At 39.9% G+C, this 20141-nt stretch overlaps 1 protein-coding gene across 1 annotated transcript in view; it reads left to right on the top strand.

The window, feature by feature from the left end:
• Positions 1-20141, top strand: part of TTLL11 (tubulin tyrosine ligase like 11) — a 36830-nt gene that overhangs the window by 6135 nt on the left and 10554 nt on the right. Inside the window, exons 2-6 of the mRNA XM_030286626.4 lie at positions 19-115; positions 1475-1608; positions 7018-7593; positions 8147-8242; positions 8761-8879. Of these exons, the coding sequence (XP_030142486.4) occupies positions 19-115; positions 1475-1608; positions 7018-7593; positions 8147-8242; positions 8761-8879 (1022 nt within the window). The remainder of the gene's footprint in view (positions 1-18; positions 116-1474; positions 1609-7017; positions 7594-8146; positions 8243-8760; positions 8880-20141) is intronic.

Raw genomic sequence — 20141 nt, 5'->3', positions numbered from 1 at the left:
CTCTGCTCTCCTTTGCAGTTTCCGTTTGGCCGCCGCTTGCCGTGTGACATCTATTGGCACGGGGTGTCATTCCATGATAGCAACATCTTCTCAGGGCAAGTCAACAAGTTTCCAGGTACTTCACTTCTCTTTCTAGTTTGAACAAATGCTTTAAAAACCGGGTTATTGGACCTAGTTCTGTGTTTTACTGGTTTTTAATATGAATTATCTGTCTAATCAGCTGATAGTATATTTGGCATGTTACTGGGTTTGGTGAGGGTGTGAGGATATCAGAGTGGATGTCTTGAACAATTTCTGAATTGAAATTTGTTTTGGAGAGAAAGTGGTTTTGTGGAGAAGAATACTTCATACACGTGAAGTTAGGCAAAAGAAGAGTGTTAGGCTGTAATTTAAGTGAAGTATGCAATTACTGACTGTTATCTGGCACTGATAACAGTGCTGTATCTTTGGATTTGGTTTTGATTCAAAGTGGAAAGAATCTGTTTTGTTTCATACTCTGGCTTATCTCAGGCAGAAGCTTGAAGCAGAATTCCTTAAATGGATTTTTTAATATTGAAGAGTTCATGTCAATCCTCATCTTATGATGACTCTTCTATTTTTTTAAGCTCCTTTTTTTCTTATTTAATCCCTGTTGAGATCTCTCTAAATAAGAGCTAAGAGCTTAGGTATTGACTTATCTAAGCCCTTTACTTCAGATTTATGGCTGCTGTTAGTGTGCTGTGAGCATAAGAACCTCAGCTATCGAACTCCAGGCTTTATTTACCCTGACTTTCTCCTGCCTGGGGGAAGTTCCCACTCAGGTGTAGGATGGTTTTGTTTTCTGATGGTTGAAATTGGTGTTAGATGAATGTTACCTGTCTATATTTTGGCTTCTGCCTGGCGAACAAGTGGCTGTACAGGAATCAAACCAGAGCCCTTCAGAACTAGATCTGATTTCCAGGAATGTTGTGCTAATTTGATGCAAGGTTTTACCATAAACTTTAAAAAAAACCCAAAAAAGCCCCAAAAACTTTTAGCCATGTTCCCAAGGACATAAAACTTCAGCAAATGTTTGTTTGGCTGTTCATAAAATAACCTGTTCTTTGTGATTCAGATACCTAAATAACTGCAAAGTAAACTAAGGTGCTTGATTACATTTAAGTTACATTTGTACCTATTCCTGGAATGATAGATTGCACAAATAATTTTGGATTATGGCAAAGGCACTAGTAAGGAGTTCTCTAAAGCTGTTTTTTTATTCTGAGCTATATTTTTGAGAATTAAGTTTTTCTAATATTATGCAGAAACACATACAATAGTAACTATGGCAGAGGAATGCCACAATTATTGTAACAGATTTAAAATGTCAGAAGATGTTCAGCTTTATTGACAGCAAAGTGCCTTCCCAGCAGGTAAGTAATGATGCTCTGAAATTATACATTTACTGTTAGGATGAGGCTTCAGTGTGGGGTTTGTAACTTTGTTCTCTTCCCAGGCATGATGGAGACGGTTCGGAAAATCACCCTGAGTCGGGCCATGAGAACAATGCAAGATCTGTTTCCTCTGGAATACAACTTCTACCCTCGGTCCTGGATTCTGCCAGAAGAACTGCCTCTCTTTATGGCTGAGGTACACAACTTTGACTCTCAGAATACTGTAACTTGCTGCATATTGTACCCATGTCATTCTTTAGTCTTCTATCTACCAGATTATTTAAAATTACACCTGGGGATGACAGCTTTTCTAGTTTGCCTGGGTTCAGTCATGGTCTGGATGTTAGCTTTGTTTGTTATACTCTGGAATAAACTTCAAATCTCTTGCTCTGCTGTGCCAGTAGAGGTGTCTGAAAATTGAATCTGGTAGAAGCATCAGCCCCTTCCCTGCATGTTCTGATGGCCCGAGGAGGTTCCAGTCCAGTGTGGGCTCTGTGGTGCTTCACCAGGCTCATTGTCACTGAAATCTTATCAGTCCACTTGGCCTGTTGTACCCAAACCCTTCTGAAGAGCATTTTGCTTTGTTCATTGTTAAATACACTCACACCATCTCATGTTAAACTGCTGTTTTGTTTAAATATTCAGAATGTAATAAAATGCCATAATTTTTCAGCTTTTTTTTTTTTTGAAAAAGAATAATGCTGTGTGTTGCTGTTTGGTTCTGTTATTACAAATATTTTTAAATATTATATATATGTTTGTTTAACTCTGACTTGCCCAGGGTGTTCTTGCATCCTAGAGTATACTGTGCTTGGAAATATGAGAGAAGAGAGGCTTGAGCTTTAATAGACTCTTGCACTGAGTGCAACTTTTTAACTAATTACCATATCCATAATCCAGTCAAATTCGTTAACATATTTTAATAGCTATTCTTCAAGTGGGCTGGGTCACTACCATGGCACTGCTGTAAGAGCAGTGTGTAAAAAGAGTGTGAACAACCCAAGGAGTTTAGCAAGGCCAGGCAGATGAGTGCACATGACTTGGAGGCAGCGTGTGAGGAGGAGGCAGTGGGTGGTGGGATGGGGCAGTGGGTGGTGGGATGGGGCAGTGAGTGGTGGGCTGGGGCAGTGAGTGGTGGGCTGGGGCAGTGAGTGGTGGGATGGGGCAGTGGGTGGTGGGATGGGGCAGTGAGTGGTGGGCTGGGGCAGTGAGTGGTGGATGGGGCAGTGGGTGGTGGGATGGGGCAGTGGGTGGTGGGATGGGGCAGTGGGTGGTGGGATGGGGCAGTGGGTGGTGGGATGGGGAGTGTGAGGAGGGTGCAGTGGGTGGTGGGATGGGGCAGTGAGTGGTGGATGGGGCAGTGTGAGGAGGGTGCAGTGAGTGGTGGGATGGGGCAGTGGGTGGTGGATGGGGCAGTGTGAGGAGGGTGCAGTGGGTAGTAGGATGGGGCAGTGGGTGGTGGGATGGGGCAGTGTGAGGAGGGTGCAGTGGGTAGTAGGATGGGGCAGTGGGTGGTGGGATGGGGCAGTGTGAGGAGGGTGCAGTGGGTAGTAGGATGGGGCAGTGGGTGGTGGGTGAGCCTTTTGGGAGCACGGGCAGTGCTGGGCCGGGCTGAGCTGCAGGTGACACGCTCAGCTGAGCTGGCACCAGGTGGCACTGCGAGTTAACGCTGCTCTGCTCCCACTCCCTGCACTGCGAACGCTGCCGCTTGTGTTCCAAGAGGAACAGATGTCCACTAACACACTCCTAGGAGTTTCCTTTGCATATGTTCTTCCATCTGTGTTGGAGAAAAGCATAGTTCTTGTTATCAAACATTATATTTTATGTTGTAAGAGTTTATATTCTACTTAACACAAGTTTGGAGTGTAACCCCTCCAGAACAAGAGAAAAGGCAACCCAAAACATTCCAAACCCCCTGTGAACCATAAAAGGTTCAGAGCACTTTTCACTTGCAGTTTGGTGAGTTCTCAGCAGGAGTTCTCCAGTCTTTTCTGTTGTTTATTTGTTCATATGTGGTTTTGTTTGCTTTGCAACCCTAATGCTGCCAAAACCATCAGATCTCTGAGTCTGCATTTCAGCTTGTTGACAACAGACAAGTGGGGAGAGCTTTGGTAGTGCCTGCATGTCAGACATGTCCCTGGAGGAGCTGGAACACTCTGGAATATGTTCATTATCAAAAGTCAAATTTTGTCAGTGCAGCTGTAGGTTAGACATGAGAAGATGGTTTGGTGCTGTTTGTAGTGTGGGATTTTGTTACAAAGGGCTGGATGAGAAATGAACACCTCTGAGAATTTGCCTGTAACAGAAATGATTATTGAAAGAAGAAACTCCCTGTGAATTTAAATCTTGTTGACTCTCCTGATGCACTACAACATTTCAAAACAATTTATCTCTCAAATATCCTTATTGTGCCTCACTTCTGTAGTCATGATAGCGAACTTTTTAATACAAATCTATCAATAATGAAATCAAATGCTGTCAGCTCTCCCCTATACCTAGATTCAGGTAATCTATTATTAATCTACTGGTAATCTGTTATTAATCTTCAGTGTTTTGAAAGCCTGTAATTGAGAAAACTGCACTGGAGTTGTGGTGGATGAGCTTCATACTGGAAATACCAACAAAAAGTTGGTTCCCTTAGTATCATTTGTATTGAAATGAGATGGTGATAGGTGTTTTCATCAAGGGCTGAAAAGTTCATTTTACTAAGTAAATATCTATTTAGCTATTCTCAATATTCACCAGTTTCTTATTTTCTAAAATGTTTTGTACTAACATGTCATTGTAACAAAAGATGAATTACAGATAAGCAAATCTCTCAGGTGCTGCAGTCATTGCACCTTCACTAGCAGGGAAGAATCTGTTGGAATGTGTGTGCTAAGGACTTAGTTCCAACATGAAATCCCAATTTCTGAAGAGAAACTAGCTTGGGATTCAAACCAGGACCGTGATTGTTCTCATACTTCCTTCTTTGTGTTGTCTGTGAGGATGATGAATAGGCCAGTATGATTAATTTTTAATAAGAATCTAATTTGGATGGTCTAATTTCCAGCACAGCATATTTTTGGTGGTTTGATCAGGTTTTCAGCTTTTGGATACCTCTTAGGCATAGTCATGAATATTCCAGTCTTTGTGCTGTCAGATCTTATAGCCCATTATATGCATTTTTTCCAGAATACTATATTCATTCAGCCTGTGTTTCCTCGTGAAAGCCAAACCTGCAGATTTTCACCAAACTCTTCTCTTGCTGTTAACTGTAAATTGTTAACATGTTTTTTAAAGATAATTTGCTTCTGTCAAGCAGAGGACACAGAAATATCTCATTTCATATAAACTCATTTTCCTACATGACTGAATTCTCTACGTCTGGACAAGCCCCCTCATAATGAGAATTTGAAAGAATATAGTTGAGGGGATTGTGGAGAATTTGAAGACAACTGTTGGGAATTTCCTTTAAGATCCAGAAACCATCTGTTTTCTTCAAGACAGTAAATCTGCTGAAAAACAGACTGAGACTCACTCTGGATTACTATTCCCCCTTTCCCTACCAGCCTATCTTTGTCTGCCATGTGTAGGTTTTGATGGACTAGAAAGCCTGAATAATATCCAGGCCTTTTAGTCCATTTAAAAAGTGGAATAGAAAATGAGGGAGAAAATTATTTGCTTCCTGTTTTAAGAGAAGAGAGATCTCAGAGACCAGTGATTGTTAGAATGCAATATTTTGAAAGGCAGGTTCTTTTTCATCTTCAGCAATAGTCCCTGGAAAGCATCATCTGTTTTGGAAAGCATCATCTCTTTTGGAAAGCATCATCTCTTTTGGAAAGGTGCTGCTGGAGCAGAGCAGATGTAGCCTGAGGGGTGAACAGCAGATGTGGAACTGGGGGGCAGATTCTTCCTCCCAGTGTCACAGAGGTTCTTCAGTATTTTCTGCCCTAGGAGGGCATGATTGGCACTTTGTGTGTTCAACAGGAGTCACAACAGGGTGTTTGGCCATGGAGGGTTCTGATTAACCAGGTGTCTCTCTGTGGTGCTGGGTTTTACAACAGTGAACCAGAGAACTCCTCTGCTCTGCAGGGTAATGTCACATCAGGGGGAGATTATTCTATAGTGGTAAAAAGACTAGGACATAAATCCTGCTTTCCTTCTTTGCTCATCTAGGCCTGCTGATCTACCTGGACCTATTTATCCACATGCCATTTATGTAAGCCTGACCTCCACTGAGGCATTTTATCCCTCACAGTGACCTATTTTGAAGAAGGATCTTTCACTGAGTCAGTGTGACACCTGTCTGTGAGAAACATCCTAGTCTGGGTAATGGATCTTGAATTTCTGCTGCAGCTGGTAGGAAGGCTTTTAGCAGTGTGAGTCTCAGTGAAATAAATAACTGGGTGAGGTAGAGCCAGAAGTCCTTGAGGCCTTGGGAATGTCACTGCTGACAGAGCTGGGCCTCTCCTGGGGGTCAGCAGCCTGATTACAGCACAGGTTGCTGCTCTCACAATGATCTGACCATGCTCAGCCTTTTCCTGTGGGCTGATTTTTTCCTCCAGGGCTGATTGTGGCAACTGATTTGTTCTTTCTTTGTTAGCTTTTGTCCTCAGGCTTCTAAAAGTCAATCTCCAGTTGTTGCTGGTGAGCCACAGGGTAAAACCAGATCTCTGACTGGGCTCAGCACAGTGCCTGGCTGCAGGGAGAGGGAGAGCAGCTGCAGGGCTGGGGCCCTAAAATATGGGAGTGCAGGAAAGGAGTGGTCAGTGCTGGGACATCCTTCTGTTCTGGAGGGAAGAGGTTTTTAATGCTTTATTGTCCTGGATCCCATGAGTAGCTGATAAACCTGCTAGCCTGTATCCTGCATTGCTTCAGCTGCTTTCTTTATTAGGGCTTCCCTTTCTTTCTCAATTTCATTTCTGATTGAGGCATCCCCATGTGTGCAGTTCTAACTTTTGCTGTGCAAGTAATAAATAAGCTAGAATTTATTTAGGTAGTGGGAAATACACATGTAACACGAAAGTTCTGATGTTCAGCAGACATAGTTATACCTGTACATGGTTCAGCATTCCCCAGTTTTATTAACACTGGGTATCTGATGGTGAAATATTTTCAGTGGTGGAAAAAGGTATTGTTAGTGACAAATTTTTATTTCAGTTTTCCTTCTTCTGGTAGTATTTGCATTCGTACCTCAATAAATAAGGCACCTTTCCTTAAGTTAATGATTGACTTTGTCAGTAGTTGTTCAAAGTGTAGCATGAAAATTTAGCTCTGCAGTTTCATATACATTAGTGACTACTAAAATAGATTTTATAAGATATACCCCATTTCTTTCTGTAAATTGGAAACGAACATTAAAAAGAAATTCCTGAAATTATTTATACAGTGGCTTGTTGAATGACATGATCTTTTATCCCTACTAGTAATTCCTTACTTGTGCTTTTTTGTTTCTCTTTGTGCTTGTCAGCACTGTTCATCTTCTGCCTTTTTTGAATGGTGTTTTCTACTCTGGTGATGTATTCATGCTATTTTTATTTATTTTTGTTGACTGGCCTTCACAGTACCAGCCCTTCTTCCCTTCCCCAGTTAGTGCCTCTCACTGTAATGCTTTTCCTTCTAGGTTCGTATGATGAAAGACAGCAATCCATCCTGGAAGCCCACTTTTATTGTAAAGCCTGATGGAGGCTGCCAGGGGGATGGAATCTACCTCATCAAAGACCCAAGTGACATCAGGCTGACAGGGAGCATCCAGAGCCGGCCAGCTGTGGTGCAGGAGTACATCTGCAAGCCACTGCTCGTGGACAAACTGAAGTTTGATATTCGTCTCTATGTCCTGCTGAAATCCTTAGAACCCTTAGAGATTTATATTGCCAAAGATGGACTTTCTAGATTTTGTACAGAGCCCTATCAAGAACCTACTCTCAAAAATTTGCACCAGGTTTTTATGCATTTAACCAACTATTCACTAAATATCCATAGTGGGAATTTCATCCATTCTGACAGTGCAAACACTGGCAGCAAGAGGACTTTTTCAAGCATTCTGTGCAGACTGTCTTCCAGAGGAGCTGATGTCAAAAAGCTCTGGTCAGATATAATTTCATTGGTGATTAAAACAATTATTGCACTGACACCAGAACTGAAAGTTTACTATCAGTCTGACATACCAGCAGGAAAGCCTGGGCCAACTTGCTTCCAGGTAAGCTGGAATTTCTGCCAGGAATGCAGTTACTTCTATGCATAGATTAATTTTCTGGGTGTTTAATGCCTTTTCTGAAAGTTTTCTCTAGTTATGGTGCTGCTCAGAGAGCTCAGAGCTCCTCACCCAAGTCAAACCTCAGTCTCCTGACCTGTGTTACTGCCAGCCCTAAGCAGATACAGAGAATTTTCAATGTGTGTAGTTTGTTAGTAATAGTTTTCACTCCAGATTCCATCTTCTACGTGTTAGAAGTGAAGCTTTGCAGGTTCCTAACACAGTTTTGATCCTGGCAATTTGAAGACCCCCTCGTCACGGGTGCCGAGATTCCATGTTGGCAGATGCAGTGTTTAGGGATGGGGGTGGTGTGAAAGGAGCCATTGGGATGGGAGACAAGTGGCTTCTGGAGTTATTCAGCACTGTGGAGAGTTTCTCAGCTACTTCTTCTCTGCCCCTCGAATGTTTATTCCTGCTCAGTGTTGCCATATGGACAAACACTGCATTCTGTGGAACACCCTGAGTGGAACTGAAGTAACATATTGCTTGTTATGCACAGATTTTAGGGTTTGACATTCTCCTGATGAAAGACTTGAAGCCCATGTTACTGGAAGTAAATGCAAACCCCAGCATGAGAATAGAACATGAGCAAGAGGTAAGAGTTCTTAATGTGATATTGGAATGAAATCGCTTAGGTTGGTTTTTCTGGGCTTTTTTCCTTGTTTGAAAGATGAAAGCTGTCTGCTAATATGAAACCTCTAAGGTTCTCTGTAATTTTCTGCTTTGAAATCATTGCTAATCTTATACATAGGAAATATGACTTATTGGAATTGTGAAAGCTCTCCATCATCTCTGTCATAAATGCATTTATTCATCATCTCCTGCAGTCGTTAATTGTGTTTAGGGGATTGTTAATAATCTTTTTCATCTTTGTATACATAATATAAATGACAACATCGGCAACAATCTTTTTTTTAATATTTCAGTTTACTAGAGGAATTTGTTGTAGCATCATACTGAAAATGTGAAGATATTTGTGCATCCTTGAAGAAATGTTTTGTAATCCATCATTGTGTATTTAAAATATAGATGAACCACATGAAGTTTGAGCAAATGTGGAATAAATCACCCTTAGTTCTGTAGTGAATAACTTTATCCCTCTGTGATGTAAAGCTTTCTCCTGGAGTGTTTGAAAATGTCCCAAGCCCTGTTGATGAAAAAGTGAAAGTTGCTGTCATCAGAGACACTCTGCGGCTGATGGACCCTCAGAAAAAGAAGAAGAAAGATACTCAGTAAGTCTGTTGATTTTCCCTGGTTTTGCATCATGCCTTGCAATAAATAGAAAAATGAGATAATTTTTCACTGAGAAGGTCCACAAGCTGGTAGTAAATCAGAATATACTACTTACCTTGGAATCTCTTACTCTTAACTGGTGCAAACAGTTTAGCAACTCAGATTTGTTTCTTTATGCTTCTACTTGAGGCCTTTTTTTAATTCAAAACAGTAATGAGACATAAATTTGTGTATTAATTTGCTTGAAAGTCACAAATTACTCTGAATGTATTGCCCCATTGGAGCTGAAAAGTATGAATATTGTATTTAAAAATTGCTTCCTTAATCTGTAATAATAAACAGAATTAAATCTATCTAGAAGTGAGAAGAACTGCCTGCAGCAGCTTGAACAGGAATGCCTGTGGTGGGATCAGGCTCATATCTTTTTCTTTGATGAAACACTTCATTTTAAGCAGTTCTTGAAGACATGAAAGGGTGATTTTTTTTCCTCTTATTTTTTCCCTAGAAATTCTTGCTCATAGGTCTGCCTCCATGCTAAAGTATCCATTTTGCTCTTCTCTTGGCACTTAGTGGTGACCTGAAATGTTATTCACATTCTATAATGATTTCAAGTGCAAATTTGCTGTCCTTTTGTAGACAGAGGCCCATGAACAAGACATGACTGATAATACTAACAAGTTCTGTATTACTGCAATATTATTATGAGATCAAGCTCTTCCTTCAAAGGCAGTACCACACAGAAGTTGCTGTGGTCAGTGTACAGAACGTTTTGCAAAGCAATTTATACTCTGTGTTGCCTGTACTTAACCTCTACCCTTAAAGATTACTTCAGTGCATGGAGCTGAGAAAGATCGTTTTTTAAACCTGTAATTATGTAACTAGTCGTGGTGGTTTCTTCTGCTGAAGTTATGTCAGGCATTCATTAACTTCATATTAGATATGGAAAAAAGGCAAATGATAATTACAAATAAATTGCTAGAGGACGCCAGTGTGAGGGGAAGGCTCATTCAGCTAAGGATTCTTCTCTGATACATTTAGAGTGCTAAATAATTTATAACAGGATTAGTTGGTGATGAGATAAACCACTGGCTCTTCACAGCAGGAATTCATCAGTGGTGCAGCTTTTCTTCCGGGGTAATCTGGTTAGCAGAGCATCTTGGAGATGAATATTTGTGTCTGCCCCATAAGTCAGCCTGCCCAGGGCAGTGCCCTGGGACCTGCTGGTGGGGATGTGCAGAATCTGTGGAACTTCTTGACCAAAACTTGGCCTATTGATAGCAAAAAAAATCTGATAGAATTGCTGTTCTGACAGCTAACCAGCAGCAAGCCTCATAGACTCAGATTTGGATGCTAATTAAGTAATGGGCATTAATCTCAGTAAGGTTTTAGCAATATATATAACATAGAGTTTGAACACACAGGGGAAATACTGAGAAGTCTGAGCTGCATCTCAGGTAAATATTCTGCTGTGGAAATTTTGATTTCCTTCTAATTATCTCCCAGATTAAAATAAATGAGGCATCTAAATGAAAGTGAGTTTTAGAAGTCATCCCGAAGTACTTCATTATCAGGAAGGATTAATAGCTCAGATTTTTTTTAGCTTAATTTTCCCTCATCTTCATGGTGTTCTGATACTGGTTTCCTCCTTCCTATCATGTGATGTATAATATTGAAAAAAAAGTTAATCTGAATAAGATCAGTTTATCATTCCATACATCTCTCTTAATTTTTCCAACACAACTCCAGCCTTTACATGCAGGGACTGCTAGTAACCATCTTGGCACTGCCAGCAATTAATGTTTGAAAATCTGCACTGATACATGTTCAAATCAATGTAATTCAATATACATGGTGGCTTTTCTTCCACAGCAGAAGTGATCTTTTCCTAGTTTTAAGTCACTTAATGTGGAACTGAAGTTTCACTCGTCATAAGGAAGTGAAAACATTTTATAAAATACCATGCCAGGTACTGATCTTTGCTGTCTGTGTGGCACTGCTGTTCTCATGGGTTTTAAGGCTTGAGTAGATGATGGCAAACATCCAGGCCTTTGACATGCTGGAGCTAACCCAGTGATTTGTGTGACTGAAACTTGTCTGAAGCTTGTGTAGTAATTATTAAACTTGCTCTGGATTCACTCCTTACAACAGAGGTGCTGTTCACAGCCTGCTGAAGGTGGGAGAAGGCTTCAGCTAAAGGAAATTTGCACAATTAAATGAATGGTCTAATGACACTGAACAACATGTAAAGTAAATCAACGTTACTTATGTAAACAGCAGTTTAATTAAGATAATCACTGATGCAAATCATTGTGTATGTTGTGCCTCCAACAGAAAATCCATTTCAAAAGGCTTTGCAAACTCCTATTTTTCTGTGCCTAATTTGAAATCTTGATAGTAGTAGAAAGGTTTTAGTTTCACTATTTGTTTAATTATTAGCAATTTATTCTTCCTCAAATAGCCTTCGATTGGAGGAGCAAAAAGGAGTCTCAGTCTCATGTAAATGCTGAGTATTCTCCACTGGATGTCAGATGTTTGGAGGTATAAACGCAAGCTGGCAAGATCATTTGGAGCAGGAGTGCTCAGCATGTTGTAGGAGGAACATTTATATCATCCCAAAAATGCTAATTACCTGCTTTCCTGTCCTGTCAAAAATATTTATGCCCTGGTTTATTAATGCTAATTAATCCAGCAATAAGGACTCTTTTGTATTTTGTTTGCTGTTGTTTACTCTGTGTCCTAGTGTGATCTCTTGCATTTCCATGCCTCGTTTCTTACATATTTCAAGACAGAAAAGAACCATTTTATTCTTTTGATAAAGAAATCATGGTATTATGGCATGCATGTCATTAGAAATATGAGTTGCTCATGGGAATAAAATCTGCTTTTTCCCTGCTAGAGATGATGAAGGTGCAGCCCCCTAAGTAATATAATGACTTTCATTCAGCTCTGAAATAGCCATTGACAGAAGAAAGAATTGAAACACTTTGGAAATGAAATGTAATTTAATCTATGGCTGTTACAAAAACAATCAATTCCTTGTGCCCTCCAAACGGAATGCTTTTGCTTTATTACCTATCACGCCCTTGCTGTTTCATTGCTAGTTTATCTTTTCCTGGGTGCTATTCTCTGTACATGCCACTGCAGTGCTTTTTTTCCATTTGAAACCAGCCTTGAAATTTATTTGTGATGTTCTGATTTTTTCCCTTCTTTTTATTTCCCTTCTTTTTTTTTTTCCTTCTTTTTTTCTGTTCTTTTTAAAAGACGTCAGGTACAATTCTCTTCTCAGGGTCCTGTGGCTCTAGCAAATGTCAAATATGATTAACAAATTTCCTGAGCAGGAAGAACCCCAATGTGGTTGCTCTCAAATTTTTGCAAGATCAGCATGCAAACATTGGCTAATGTCACTCTGTTCTGTGAGCACCCTGTAAATATTAATGTCTGTCAGACTGACTTTTTTATTTTATTCTTTTGGTGTTAGGAAGAAATTCAGTCAAAACAAGGTATTGTAGAACTTGCTGCACAAAAGATATTCCTCTTTTCTTGCACAAACAGTGGTTCATTTTTTCCACTGTGTTGATTACACAACTTTTGCTCTTGAAATGATTCCTTTCCATGACAGAGGAAAAAGTGAATAGTTTCTAGGAGGAAAATGGGATCTGTATTTAATGAAAACATGAATTAATTTCTGGTCATTCTTTTGTATGTTCCAAAGATGTTTTCCAAATCCTAATGCTGTCTTTAATTTCTTGATGTTTAGGAGAAATTTTGTACTTTCTTAAGGAAAGTCAGGAAATCACCTGTTCAGATATATTCCATTTATTTTCCAGATATTTTTCTTCAGTTTCATAACCTCCTCTGATGTTAGAGTCATGTTTGATGGAAAAATGAAAATACACTGTGCAGAGGTGCCTCGAGAGTATGATTAGCCTAGATTTTGTTGGTGATAAAGTCATTCTTGCCATTTATTACTGTGTTTATCTCTTTGTCCGCATTGTAAGGTTATGATTGTGTGACAGGGTGGTTGAAGAGGGTCAGAAACTCAGTGCACAGACATGTGGAGAGGCTGGATGGGGGCTGCTGGTGCTGCAGCTATCACTGATCAGAAAATAATGACTGTTCTTCAGGCTGCCTGTAATGTATCTTGGTTTCCGCTGCTGTGAGCAACTGTATTATGTTCCTCAGGGATTCATTACTCAGGGTTGGCAGTGCCTTTTGCATTCTATGGAGTGAGTTTAGTGCCTATCAAAATAAGCATGTAATAAACCCAGCTATGGAAATATCAGTGTTTGGGTTTCCATTTGCTAATTGACTTTATGGGCTGACTGCCAGAGCTTTTGGTTGATTCCTGCATCCCTTTGCCTGCAAGTCTGCTCAGGTTTGCAGCTATTCAAATGCCTCTCAAGCACCACCTCTTCACTCCAAGTCTTATTTCTGCCTGAGACTGTATAAACTCATATGTGTGGCTTTCTTGAGATTGATCTTTCTCCTCTGGTTCATTTTGGAGGCTGACACAATTCTTTTCTCCATCAGTCAAAATGACCCAGCGTTCATATTCAGGCTCATTCTGCCAAAGCCCTTTGGAAGCACATTGAATTAGCCCCTTTCTCTTTCCTACAGGGCTTTCTGGTTCAGTCCTTCATCAGGCAATCTGCCAGCTCCACTATCAATTCCTGTCTGTTACATTAGCCCGGGCAGCTTTTGATGAGTTAGACATGTGAGGGAGACTTTTAAATGTGATGTTTGTCAATGTTCCTTCAGTTCAGATTACTGAAATGTTAACTTGGTTTTTCTGTAGTAGAGAGTATTTATTTCTACTGCTATTTCTCATCCAGCTCAAGAGGAACTTGCCTCAATGACTCTCTTCAGTTTTCTGAAGCAGATGTTGTGGTATCTTGATCCTTGGTCTCTGCTCTTGCTTTTCCAATTATTTATCTGCCACATCCTTAAGAGCATTTAACCTTCCTCCTATTGATTAGGACAGGCCCTATTGGAAATTCTATGAACTACAGTGTTAGATTGTCCCTCCATAAAGGGAAGGATCTGGTAGTGCTTGACTGACAGAATAGTTCCACACTGGTTTTAAGAGTCACTTATGTTGTAGTACAACAACAAAAAATACACTACTGAGTGCAGAACTTTGGCAAATAATTTGAATGTGCAGTGGCAGAAGTCCCAGCACAGAAAAGATCATTAAGTTTGGTGATAGATATTTTAATTTCTAAGTGGCTATAATCTGAAATGTTTTATTGACTAAAAATGGGTTATAATATTTCTATAAAAATAGCTAAAACTACATCCCTTGCATAGATACAGATTAATTTATGATTATTCCTATTTTAGCCTTCACCACTGCAAAAAGTGCTGTTATTCACAGTCCAGTTTTGCAAGCAGGTCTGTGTTTGCTTACACACTGTATTCCAAGCACTCACATCTTACCTGGACAGGCTGTACTTTAACTTGCACATAAAGAGTGAATTCAGTCTTATCCTGAGTCTCTTGCAATGACCCCGTATTGAGGGACAGCTGGAAGTGCTTACAATGTACTCAGCCAGTGAGTGGATGACAGGCCCAGCTCATTTGGAAATTTTAATGGACAAGAACTGATATGGTTGCAGGATTTGAAAAGGTTTCATTTTCAGCACTGTGGAATTAATTGGCCCAAGCCCGTGGTGTGCTTTAGCAGTAATTGGTGTGTGCAGTGCCCCTGGCACTGGGGTGAGCCCAGCTCTGGGGCTGTGCTATCAAATTGGGAATGGGGACTACCTTGGCCAATTAGACTTGAATCACAATGTTTTGAGATGCAGCTAATCTAATTAGTTTTTTTATTGACATCTCTTTTCTTTCTTCTTTTCTCTCTCATGAGCAGTAGAGGAAGGAATGGAGATAAGCTAAGGAATGTGACCTGTCACAAGTATCTCCATAAAACCTGAACTTTCCCAACATTTGAACGTATCAAAACATGCTCTAGCAATTACATCTCTTAGATATTCACACCATATTACATTTTAAGTTGATCATTAAGAAGGGGTTTTTTGCTTTTTCCTGTCTTACAATTATTCTTACATAAAAAGAAAGCCTTTGTGATAGAATACATAGAAAAGGAAAACTATGTCACTTTCCTCAAGTTTTTGTAAGGCAGCCACAGGAGTTGCTGTAATCTCCAAGGTTTTCCCAAAAAGAAGGGAGGTCAGGAATAAAGAGGTGGCTGCTTCATCTCTATCCACATGGCATCAAAATGAACGTGGAAGCAGCATGTCTAAATGCATCTTTGGATTCAGTAATTTGATTAGAGGTTGTCAGTGAGTGCTGATGGTAGGAGAGCCTGGTTCCAGGCAGGTTCAGGTGCAGTTTGTGTCCTCAGCAGTGTCCCAGCAGCTCTGGCTGGGGCAGAGGAGCAGCAGCTCATGGCTCAGCTCTGTCCGAGCCTCCTTCCCAAACTGCCACGTGGATCTTGGATCTCCTCTGCTGTCTGCTCCTGCCCTGGCTGAATTCTAACGAAGTAAGCTGCTTTGTGTTGCTTTGCTTTGTTTTTTAAACCATGAAGTCAGCAGGACTTCAAAGCATCCCTGGGAGCTGTGTTGCATGCAGATGTTTGCTGTATCCGGGCGTTGCTGATGGGAAGCTTCAGCTGGAACCAGTGAAAATTCAGCTTAAATATGGTCAGAAATGTGCTCGAGTTACATTGGATAGGATGTAAAACAATAGCAATTCTGACCTTATTCATCAAGTACTGAAGTGTTTACTTAAGTGTTTGGTGGAGTCAGCCTTCTGCTGGAAGGGACCTTTGAGATCATCTCGTTCCATCCCCTGTAATTTCCTCTTTATTTTTCAATACAAGAAAGCTGTTGTAGTTTGAAGCTAAAACCACTTTTTTTCCCCTCTCTTAAAGCTAAAGGCAACATCTGTGTGTGCCTTCCCTGTCCAGGGGGGTTCACTGAATTTTTGTCTTCATACAGGGAAGGGCATTAATAGTTAGGCTTGTGTGCAAAGTGTTTTTTTCCTGACACTTCAATATGTAAATCATTTGAGCTGAGTTTCTGCTATCAGCAAAATCATCTTCACCTCTAGGTAGCCTGTAGCTTGCTAAAATACTCTAGTTTTTGGGTGGTATCTTACTGCAGGAGCAGTGATTCAGCTGCACTCTCGACTGTAGAGTTTTCCCTGGCGTTTGTATATTGCACAATTTCCATTACTAATCTTCAGTTAAATGCTTCTTGAATGAAATTTGATTTTCAGAATATTAGCTTAATTGCCTTGTCTAAAATGAAAGATATATGTGTATTTAATTTGACTTTTTTTTCCCTTTCACCTTCTTGAGTGTTTGTGATGCACAGAAGCAACCCTGCCTTTAAATCAATTTTCCCAGTTGTTCTGTAATGTAAACTCCAGTAACTTCTAATTTTCTGTAATCTCTCTTATACTGAATTGCTTCCCACCAGATAGTTTTCAGAGCATAAGTGTACAGGTATATACTACAAACAGAATTTGTAGTTACACAGTGTGTATTTATGTCTGTATGTACAGCAGGGCTATGTGTATATGGTATAAAAATGTCTTATTTCTTAGCTGTCTCCTTGACATCTTTACAATCTCTGCGTTATGTGTAACTAAAACTACAACCAAATGTGAGAGTTTTGCATAAAATATCTGGGAGAGCCTTGAATGCTTTGTCCTGGTCTCCAGTTCCTCATGTGACTCCCGAGTCGTGGCATGTACTTTGTGTTCTCTCAGGAATGGCACAACCCATGAACAAATTGATTTCAAAAAATCAGATTTCATGCAGCCTAGAAGATGTTAGAACCAATCAATCAGCCAAGGGCAGGCTGAGGTGCATCACCTCGCTGAGAAAGAAACAAATCACTCCTTGGAGTGGGGCTCCTGGGCCCATCACACACTGGGAGCAGATAACAGTGAAATGGAATAAATGAATGTGCACACACGGATTATAGCCTGAACACCAGGGCAAAGTTCTTAGATGCAGGTGCCTTGTGAGAATTAGAATTTAACATAACATGGATATAAATGACTGCTGAAATACCTATCTTTTTTTTCTTTGACGGCACTGTGATTTCTTGGGACAAAGTTGAAAATTTTATCTTTTTCTGGAAAGATGTTTACATTTCAAGGCTTTTTTTCCCTGTTATAATTATGTGATAAATGCAAGCATTTATTTTTGCTAACATTTGGTTTTAAATAGACATGGAAAGAGAAGTGAAGGAAAAATGGAGACTATTTCACAGATTTTTTTTGCAGGAGGTTTATTATTCTCATTAGCTTCAGGCTGTCAGAAGGTTACACGTCTCAGGCACTGCACATAATGAGTGATTATTGGATCATAAACATATTTGAGAACTGTTTGCTTATTGCCCTGTTCATACTCAAATAATGGTGAGGGAGTGCAAAGCAGGATTTTAAGGGACATCAATATTAAGTGCTTGGATTTTGGTTTGACTTAAGCAGAAGCATTGAAGAGAAAAATAACATTTCCCTCTTACAGATATCCTTCAGGTGTCAGTTTGGCAGGATCCTGGTTTTATTACATCAATCACAAGCAGCTTAAGGCTTCCAAAAACATAGTCACAGACAGATGTTGAGCCTGTCTAGGGATTAGAAATATCCTCTTCCATTAAGTATAAATTAACTTAATCACCAGGTATGAAAGATAAGCAGCATAAACATCATTCCCTGAAGCTTTCATTAAAATTAAAATTCTATTTAAAACTAGGCTTGTACTTTCTATGACTTGATCCCCCTTCAAAGAGATTATATCTGCTGTAAATTTTTACAGTGACAGAGTGACAGAAATTAATGTATTGGGGGCAGTGATGTTCTCTATAATTTAACTTCTGCTGCAAGTCATCTTTTAGCAAGAGAGATGATTGGCTTATTTTTAAGTAATAATTGGTCTCTAGTCTCTGAAACACTGAGAAAGCAATAAAACTGCCTAGCACCCAGTAGCCACAAAATGAAAGCATGAAGTCACATGATTTAATAGCAGTGTAATAATCAGGAGTGTTATTTTGTGTATGAGAATTCACCTGCTTTAATAGGAGGATTAAGGTTGATAAAATGCAATTGCAGTGCTGCTTTCTGCTCCCTTGGCTGACAGGGTAAAGCTCGTTTTCTGTCCGAGCATAAGCACAAGTGCTTTCTAAGAATAATTTCCACATGGGAAGAAATATCCTGGGTTGTTTGGTTTTTTTTTTTTTTTTCTGCTCTAGTGTAAGACACTTGGTGGTCTAATTTCAGTGTATTCGCAGGCTTTACTGTTGGTTTGCCTTTGCACTATCCTGCATTATTATTTTTCAGGCACACTTTTCTGAAGAAACAAAAGAAACTCTGGAGAAATAATGAGGCACATAAGTACCTTGAAAGCAAATAGTGAACACAAATAAATCTACTCGGAATAATAACAGCTACCTCCACCGAAAATAAAGTAGGGGGACTATATTTAATGATCTTTGTTCTGTAATAATTTTTGCTACAGTGGAACAAAGTCTTTGGATGCAGGATTTGCATTGTTTATCCATTATTTCATTACAGTAATGCCATATTTTCTGCTGCACTCATAGCTGACAGGTAATAACATAAGCATTCACTGCTTGTGTTACATTAAGAGTAATAAATCTGTAGTGAATACAGAATGATACCACCATTATTCTTAAAATGAGAAAGTTGGAAGTAAAGAATCTCAATTAATAATTAGGAAATAGCTGGAGCTGGGTTTTTTCAGCACCTGAGACTCCTCAGATGCATTTCTCCTTTAATTATTTAAACGATGAATTAGGGAGGGCTATAGAGATCAAACCACAGCTCTAGACTTCTCTGCATATGAAATGAAAATGTCAGTAATGTTCTCTTCCCTGGCTTTGTGTCCCTGGTGTGGAGCAGAGCAGGATCCCTGCCAAGTTTCTACATCTTGGAAACACTCATTAACACTATGTGAAAGCAGCAAACTTTCCAGTCTTCTGTTTTCTGCCAAAAGCTATTTAATCTTTAATGAGAAGTGTTTATTTTTATAATAAATCCATCAGTCTGAAGAGGCAGTGAACCATCCTTCTCGGAAGGGGCTGCTGGCTGTGGCAAACAAGCAGCACTCCAGGGACAGAGCGGAGAGCCCGGAACGGGCGGGTGCTGCGCTGAGAGCTGCTCTGGTGGCTGCTGACAGGCTGCAGGGGCTTGGCCTGCACTTCTCCAGCAGTTCATCAATTATTTTGGTTTTCTTAAGCCAATGGCAAAGCTTTGGAGTACATTTTACCCATGGATTCACCAAAATGTGTTTGCCAACTCTCCAAAACAAGCAGCGTGCTCCGTGCCTTTCACCCTTCTACAGAGACACCATCGTCAGGCCTGGAAGCTGAGGTGATTTACCCAATTTGTTTCTTTAACTGAGATACAGGTTGTTTTTTTTTTTCTCTCAGAGAGAGATGGAAATTCTGCTTGCAGCATTTTCTGCTTCCCAGAGACAGGACAGCTGCTGTGTTTTCAAAATGTATTTGGTGTGATCAGACTTTCGTTGTCTGTCAACACCGTGGTGATTATCAATCCTTATGTTTGATTGATTCTGCTCTTTGAAATATGGACTCCTTACTGAGGATTCTCCAAAGTGTTGAATAAAGTCTATAGAAGAGCCATAATTTTTCCAACATAATGTCAAAAATCTCTTACTCTGTGGGTTTAACATTCTTTTAATGCTTCTATCTTTGTGCAACTATATTATTATTTTGCAAAGTGGAAATTCTTGTGCTATTGATGTTTTTTTACTTTGCCAGAGGGTGAAGAGGGGATGAATATTCATTTTCTTCAAATGACACTCATAGTGGCCAGAACAAAACAAAAGCTGATTACTCACACAACATGCAGGCAAACCATGAAACTGCTTGCTATGACATCCTGGGAGTGCTGGAAGTCTCTGTGTTAATAAAATAATGGGATTAGTTCATAAAAGAAAATTCATGAATGGTTGATAATCCAGAGACAGTGCTCTAGCTTGGCCTTAGTTTCCTAAATGATTTATTTCTGTGAATGAGCACAGGAATATATTTCCTTCTTGCACACTCCAGGTACAAACACTTACCTGTTCTTTGGGAGGTCCATATTCTGTGGTGATAAATGGGTGAGTAGATAGATTTGTCATGCAAAATATTCTCTGCTTTTAACTATGTTAACATAGTCCTTGCTTGGAGAATAGAGGCTCAGCTGAGGGAATAATTATAGCTTCAGAATCCAGAACATAGTATTTTCTTTTATTAGGTAAGCAC

The sequence above is a fragment of the Taeniopygia guttata genome, chromosome 17, assembly GCF_048771995.1.
Source record: "Taeniopygia guttata chromosome 17, bTaeGut7.mat, whole genome shotgun sequence".
NCBI lineage: Eukaryota > Metazoa > Chordata > Aves > Passeriformes > Estrildidae > Taeniopygia > Taeniopygia guttata.
The sequence above is the reverse complement of the archived record's forward strand: the minus strand, read 5'-3'. Positions and strand labels throughout refer to the sequence as shown.